This window comes from Xenopus laevis, chromosome 2S, assembly GCF_017654675.1.
Source record: "Xenopus laevis strain J_2021 chromosome 2S, Xenopus_laevis_v10.1, whole genome shotgun sequence".
Classification (NCBI taxonomy): Eukaryota; Metazoa; Chordata; class Amphibia; order Anura; family Pipidae; genus Xenopus; species Xenopus laevis.
In genome coordinates, this window is record NC_054374.1 from 89510816 (window position 1) to 89518325 (window position 7510).

General features: G+C 38.5%; 1 protein-coding gene across 1 annotated transcript; it reads left to right on the forward strand.

Moving 5' to 3' along the window:
- The first annotated feature begins 1873 nt into the window (after window positions 1-1873).
- On the forward strand, window positions 1874-4727 carry LOC121400631 (zinc finger MYM-type protein 1-like). The gene has a single exon (XM_041584115.1). The coding sequence runs from the start codon at window positions 1914-1916 to the stop codon at window positions 4002-4004; it is 2091 nt and encodes a 696-aa protein (XP_041440049.1). The 5' UTR covers window positions 1874-1913; the 3' UTR covers window positions 4005-4727.
- The last annotated feature ends 2783 nt before the right edge of the window (window positions 4728-7510 follow it).

Here is a 7510-nt window from a genome sequence, read left to right on the forward strand (position 1 = left end):
GAAAAAAAAACTAGAAAAAAACTAAAAAAAAATAAAAACTACAAAAAAACACCAAAAAAACTACAAAACAAAAATACAAAAAAAAATTGGGGGGCAAAATAATTTGTAAAGAGTCTGTGGGAGTGGGGCTGTGACTGGCTTGTGGGGTGGAGGAGGGGCAGGCTGTGCTGCAGCCATTTGGAAGTAACAGTGTGATCTGGGGGTAAAAATAATTCAAAAGGGTCTGTGGGGCAGTGGTGGAACTGTTCAACTGATTCTGCAGTGAGTGAGGGGGCAATCAGAACTGAGAAAAAAAACCTAGAAAAAAACTAAAAACTACAGAAAAAAACGAAATTTTTTTTTAAAAAACAAAAATACAAAATATCGGTGTGTAAAATAATTTGAGAAGGGTCTCTGAAAGTGGGACTGTCTGACTGGCTCTGAAAGGAGTGAGGGAGGGGACCCGGCAGCCATGCAGGTTGCAAGACCAACCAAAGCTACAACTGAGCTGAGTGCAAATTAATAATTCTATTCTGGTATAAAATCATCTAGTCTCCTCATCTAGCTCCAAGACAGTTATAATATTCTAGTCTTCTCATTTGGTTGCAAAACGGGTAGAATATTCTAGTCTCATCTGGCTGCAAAACAGTTCTAATACCATAGTCTGGTTGCAAAACAGTTCTAATATTCTAGCCTAATCTGGCTGGTGGCTGCAAAACAGTTCTAATACCCTAGTTTCCTTGTCTGGTTGCAAAACAGTTCTAATATTCTAGTCTCATCTGGCTACAAAACAGTTCTAATATTCTAGTTCTAGCCTAATCTGGCTGGTGGCTGCAAAACAGTTCTAATACCCTAGTTTTCTTGTCTGGTTGCAAAACAGTTCTAATATTCTAGTCTCATCTGGCTGCAAAACAGTTCTAATACCATAGTCTGGTTGCAAAACAGTTCTAATATTCTAGCCTAATCTGGCTGGTGGCTGCAAAACAGTTCTAATACCCTAGTTTCCTTGTCTGGTTGCAAAACAGTTCTAATATTCTAGTCTCATCTGGCTACAAAACAGTTCTAATATTCTAGTTCTAGCCTAATCTGGCTGGTGGCTGCAAAACAGTTCTAATACCCTAGTTTTCTTGTCTGGTTGCAAAACAGTTCTAATATTCTAGTCTCATCTGGCTGCAAAACAGTTCTAATATTCTAGCCTAATCTGGCTGGTTGCTGCAAAACAGTTCTAATAACCTAGTCTTCTCGTCTGGTTGCAAAACAGTTTTAATATTCTAGCCTCGTCTGGCTGAAAAACAGTTCTAGTCTTCTCGTCTGGTTGCAAAACAGTTCTAATATTCTAGTCTAATCTGGTTGGTGGCTGCAAAATAGTTCTAATACTCATCTCATCTGGCTGCAGAAGAATTCTAAGGGTTGTCTAGGGTTTCCAGTTATAAACAGGGTTGTAAAAAGACAATAGAAGGTATGTCGAAGAATCTGTATAGGCATGCCTCAGGGGCTGCTAAAAGGAGAAAGAAAAATAAAGAGCAAAAAGAGACAGTAAAACAAAAGACGTATATGCAATCTTTTTTAGTACCAAAGCATCAGCTTGTTCAGCCTGATGGTGATGAACAAGGAACAAGTTTCACCACAAGTATAGATAGTACTGCAGCGCATCCTAATGCTACAAATACATATGCTGTCTCTATCTCCAATTTGGAGCAAGGAGTAATTCCTTCTGCTCATCATAAATCCAGCAAAAGCCGTGTAGATTCTAATACACCTCAGCCTGATGAACAAGGAACAAGTTGCTCCATAAGTCAAGTTGCTGACACTGATCAAACTATAGTAAGCCGTGCATTACATCCTAATGATGATGATGAAGTCGTCATCCAGTCATCCAGTCATGCTGTTGTACTATAATCACCAAAAGCACTAGAGATACAGAAGTAGCTACTATGGTGCAAAGCCCATTGACCATGGACTATGAAGAAACTGGAGATTATGCCCCAGTTTCCCAATCCCAGCAGTCCATATCTGCTATACCAGAAATTACAACAACTTCAAATGCTATCAAAAATATCATTAAGAGTTACTCTAATGATCCTGCTGAGTGGGGAAGTAACATTTCTGAAGATTTGCGTGAATATTTTTCTAAGAATCAAATTCAAAATAAGTATGTGGACTACTCTGCATCTAAAAGAACATATACTGATATTACAAGGTATCTGACTAAAGAACTATTCATACGGAAAAGAAATAATGCTGAATGTATTACTCGTGATTGGATGATCTACTCACCCTCAACAGGAACTATATTCTGTGTGCCGTGTAAACTTTATAGTAGTTTGTCTCATGCCCTTGCAACATCGGGCTTTAATGACTGGAAAAATGCTGCTGCAAGATTAAGGGAGCATGAGAATTCACCTGATCATCGCAAGTGTGTTTTCATATTCACAGACAGGGCAAACCCTGAATGCCGAATAGACCGCGCTCTTATTGAACAAGAAGTTCATGAACAGAAGTACTGGCGGGAAGTTTTAAGAAGGGTTGTCGATGTTGTAAAGTTCCTTGGTGAACGTGGCTTACCATTCAGGGGAACTGATGAGCTATTTGGATCCCCACAGAATGGGGCATTTCTGGGAATACTAGAGCTTATTGCTAAATATGACCCATTTCTTGAGCAGCATATAAAGAAGTATGGTGGGTCAGGCAGAGGGGTAAGCAACTACATGTCATCTACCATAGTAGAGGAGTTCATCGAGTTAATGGGAAATAAAGTTGCTCAAGTAATAGTGCAAGAGCTATACACTGCCAAATATTTTTCTTTAATTGTAGATTCCACACCAGATCTCAGTCATGTTGATCAGCTAGCAATTGTACTACGTTATGTTAACAAAGATGGGCCTGTGGAACGGTTACTGGGGTTTGTTCCAATCTATTCTCATACAGGAGAACATCTTGAAAATACTGTGTTGTCATTCCTGGCTGTATTGAAAATTAATATTCAGGATTGCAGAGGCCAAAGCTACGATAACGCTAGCAATATGTCTGGCAGATACAATGGATTGCAAGCTAGAATTCGTGCAATCAATCAGTTGGCATATTATGTGCCTTGTTCTGCACATTCACTGAATTTGGTTGGAACATGTGCTGCAGAATCCTGTCTTAAAGCAGCTACATTTTTTAATCTATTGGAGTGCATCTATGTTTTTTTTTCTTCATCCACTCATCGATGGAACATTCTTAAAAATGAGCTTTGCAAAGCTCCTGGAAATCTTTCTGTAAAAGGTCTGTCTGGCACAAGATGGGCTGCTCGTTCTGATGCTACTAAAGCACTGAGAATCGGTTTTCAGTATGTGAAAAATGCTCTCAGAGAATTAGAGTCGTCTGATCACCAAGTAAGAGTCCAACATGAGGCAAAGTCCTTATTGGGAAAACTCAACCACTTTGAAACCGCCATTCTTCTTGTGGTGTGGGGAAACATCTTAGAAAGGCTAAATGCGACTAGTAAAACTTTACAAAACACCAAAATCTGTCTTTCAGAAGTAGTCATACTTTATAACTCATTGATTGCATATGTGCAAATAATTAGGGATTCATTTGACACATATGAACTAGAAGCTAAAAAGCTAACTAGAGACCATACATATGCAGGAGAAGGAAAACGGCTTAAAAAACGCAAAACATTTGCTGATGAATCACCATTTGATGATGTTAACCAACATATGTCAGCAAGAAACAAATTTATCACTGAAACATTCTATGTATTAACAGATTCTCTTATTGCAGAGCTTAAAAGAAGGAATCAGTGCTATGAATGCTTGAATAACCGTTTTGATATTTTTAATACAAACTTGCCAATATCAGATTTACGCAGCTCTGCAGACAAATTGCAAAAAAAACTACCCAGAGGATCTCGAAGACTGTTTTACAGAAGAATTTTTACAATTTTCTGCATTGATACCCCAGGAATCCATGGTGTGCCCAATGGCAATGAGGCAATATATAATTGCCAGGGACTTGCAAAAAACATTTCCAAATACTGAAACCTTGCTACGTATGTTTTTATGCATGTCTGTAACCAATGCCAGTGGAGAAAGATCATTTTCCTGTTTGAAAAGGATAAAAAATGAAAGAAGAACTACCATGGGCCAAGAAAGGTTATCAGCCCTTTCTTTGCTAGCTGTGGAATCCGCTTTAGTCAGACAACTTGACTTTGATGACATTGTGGATTCTTTTGCTAAGCAAAAAGTACGTAAAGTTAATTTGTAATTGTTAGCTGCTCAGCAAACAGTACAAGGCTTGGTACACAAGTCATGAAATCCCTTCACCAGCTTCTTTATTTCTAAATGTTGAAATTCTAATTCATTGTCTCATATGGCTGCAAAATATTTCTAAAACCCTACTCACCTGATATGGCTGCAAAAAAATGTACCCTAGTCTACTCATCTGGCTGTAAGAATTATTTTAAATCATTAAAAGCTACATCATAATTTGTTATTATATTGGGGAGACTTACCCTGTTTTAAAATGTGTGTGAATATTGTTTTACAAATCTAGTTCAAAATATGTATTTGTATGTAAAACAATCATATACTGATATTACAAGTTATATGACTAAAGAACTAAGGAAAATAAATAATGATGAATAGACCATGCTCTTTTTGAACAACCAGTTCATGAAAAGAAATCTGTCTGCAAAACAATTCTAATATTCTCGTCTTCTCATCTGACTGCAAAACAATTCTAATATTCTCGTCTTCTCATCTGACTGCAAAACAATTCTAATATTCTCATCTTTTCATCTGGCTGCAAAACACTTCTAATACTAATACTCTAGTCTTCCCAATTAGCTGCAACATTTCTAATAGTCTAGTTGTCTCATCTGGCTGCAGATTAATTTTTATGCAAATTTGGAACAAGTCTTTAATGCAACTGATTCCCAATTCCTGACATAATTCTTAGAGTTCATTAATCTAAGTGCACAAAGTCTAATTCTAATACCCTAATCTTTTCATCTCGCTACAAAAGAAATATTTTACCCTAGTCTTCTCACCTGACTGCAAAACCATGCTCTTCTTTGAACAACTAGCTCATGAAAAGAAATCTGCTTGGATTGTCAGTGTTGTAAAGTTCCTTAGGCTACCATTCAGGGGAACTGATAAGCTATTTGGATCACCACAGAATGGGAGATTTCAGTGAGTACCAGAGCTTCATGCTAAAAATGATCCATTTCTTGAGCAGCATATAAAAGACGTATGGTGAGTAAGACTGAGGGGTAAGCAACTACGTCATCTTCCATAGTAGAGGAGTTCATAGAGCTAATGAAAATGATTCTAAAACTCTAATCATCTCATCTGGCTGCAAAATAATTCTTATACTCAAGTCTTCTCATCTGACTGCAAAAGAAGTCTAATACTCTAGTCTTCTTATCTGGCTGCAGAAAAATTCTAATACCCTAGTGTCTCATCTAGCTGCAAAACAATTCTAATATTCTACTCTTCTCATCCGACTGCAGAATAATTCTAATATCCTAGTCTCATCTGACTGCAAAACAATTCTAATATCCTAATCTTCTCATCTAGCTACAAAAGAATTATTTTACCCTAGTCTTCTCATCTGGCTGCAAAACAATTCTAATATTCTCATCTCTTCATCTGGCTGCAAAACACTTCTAATACTAATACTCTAGTCTTCCCAATTAGCTGCAACATTTCTAATAGTCTAGTTGTCTCATCTGGCTGCAGATTAATTTTTATGCAAATGTGGAACAAGTCTTTAATGCAACTGATTCCCAATTCCTGACATAATTCTTGTTAGAATTCATTAATCTAAGTTCACAAAGTCATTAAAAGCTAACTAATAATTTATTATTGGTTATTATATTTGGGAAGCTTACCCTGTTTTACAATGTTTCTTATTATCTGTGGCTCAAGTGTTTTTGTAACTGTGGCTATATTTTCATCATATTGCTGCTATTTCTGCAATAATAATGGCAGTATTTCATATTTATTTTATGGGCATACTTTTTGTGTTCAGTACTGGACATGCTGCTTTTTGTTAGCTAATTAAATTTATAAATTAACCCTTGGTCTGACTTTGAGTATGAAGAAGTAAATGCTGTGTAGGTTTGTCTATTACAACCTTATTATTTTATTTGAGTAGCACTCTATTAAAGAATAGGAATGGATAAACAACAATCAATTGATGTCTTTTCTGAAGAAATAGGTTAATGCAGAGTGTATTCTTAAGACAATGAACAGAAGGAATACCTTCTGTCAGATTGCCAACAGTGTTACTACTGAACTTTTAAAAGAACTGTCATAATAAAGGTGCGCTAGTATAGCAGTGCTTCTTTTGTAACTGTAACTTTAGGTGGTTCGAGATGGGGGGGCCCCAGAAGCACTACCTTGCCTAGGGCCCTGTTTAGTCTTAATCCGGCTCTGCTCAGCTTGGCGTCTGAGCCGGCTAGCGCTTTTTACCTACTACTTATTACAGAGAGAAAAGTCAAATTAAAGGTATGCTTAGCTTGTAGTCTGAGCGGGCTAGCGCTTTCTACCTACTACTTCTTAGAGAGAGAAAAGTCAAATTAAAGGTATGCTCAGCTTGGCGTCTGAGCCGGCTTGCGCTTTTTACCTACTACTACTTAGAGAGAGAAAAGTCAAGTTAAAGGTATTCTCAGCTTGGCGTATGAGCCGGCTAGCGATTTTTACCTACTACTTCTTAGAGAGAGAAAAGTCAAATTAAAAGGTATGCGCAGCTTGGCGTCTGAGCCGTCTAGAGCTTTTTACCTACTACTTCTTAAGAGAGAGAAAAGTCAAGTTAAAGGCATGCTCAGCTTGGTGTCTGAGCCGGCTAGAGCTTTTTACCTACTACTTCTTAGAAAGAGAAAAGACAAGTTAAAGGTATGCTCAGATTGTAGTCTGAGCCGGCTAAGTTTTTTACCTACTACTTCTTAGAGAGAGAAAAGTCAAATTCCCCTTCGTCCCCCTCGGCAGCAACCATGAGATATATTTTGTTCCCTGGCTGGTAGGACAAGCAAAAAAAGAGTTAACAACTTCCTAGCCACACCTATAAGTAGGAGTTACCTCAACAGTCCACAGTGTTTTTCTTGTCCTAGATGGTAGGTAAGCAGAATTTCTAATCCTGTTTGTTTTCTCTCTTCTTTTTTAGGGAAAGCAGAAGGAAAGTTTCCAGGTCCCTAGGGGACTTGAAGACCGTAGGATGGACTGCCCAAGGGGCAGGAGATCCGGGGAAGGCAGGACGCATCCCCAGGTTCAGCCGCACTAAAGTCCGGGTAGTCTAGGGCTGCCCTAATCCAAGATGGCGGCTGTGTAATTGGGCGCGACGCTAAGAGCGTGCGCGGAATGCCGCCGAATCCGCTGACGTCAGACGCGGAAGTGTACGTCAGATGCGGAAGTGAAGGGATTTAACCGGCGGTTTGAATTCTAGTGGCGCCTAAGCTGGTTGCGCACTTAGAATTTTGGCGTGTCTCCCTGCCTAGGCTGCAGCCTCCTGGTTAGGCTGTAAGGTAGTGTGAGTGAGGGTGATG

Coding starts and splice junctions, on each gene's coding strand:
- LOC121400631 (XM_041584115.1), top strand. CDS start 1,914: ATGGTGCAAAGCCCATTGACCATGGACTATGAAGAAACTGGAGATTAT.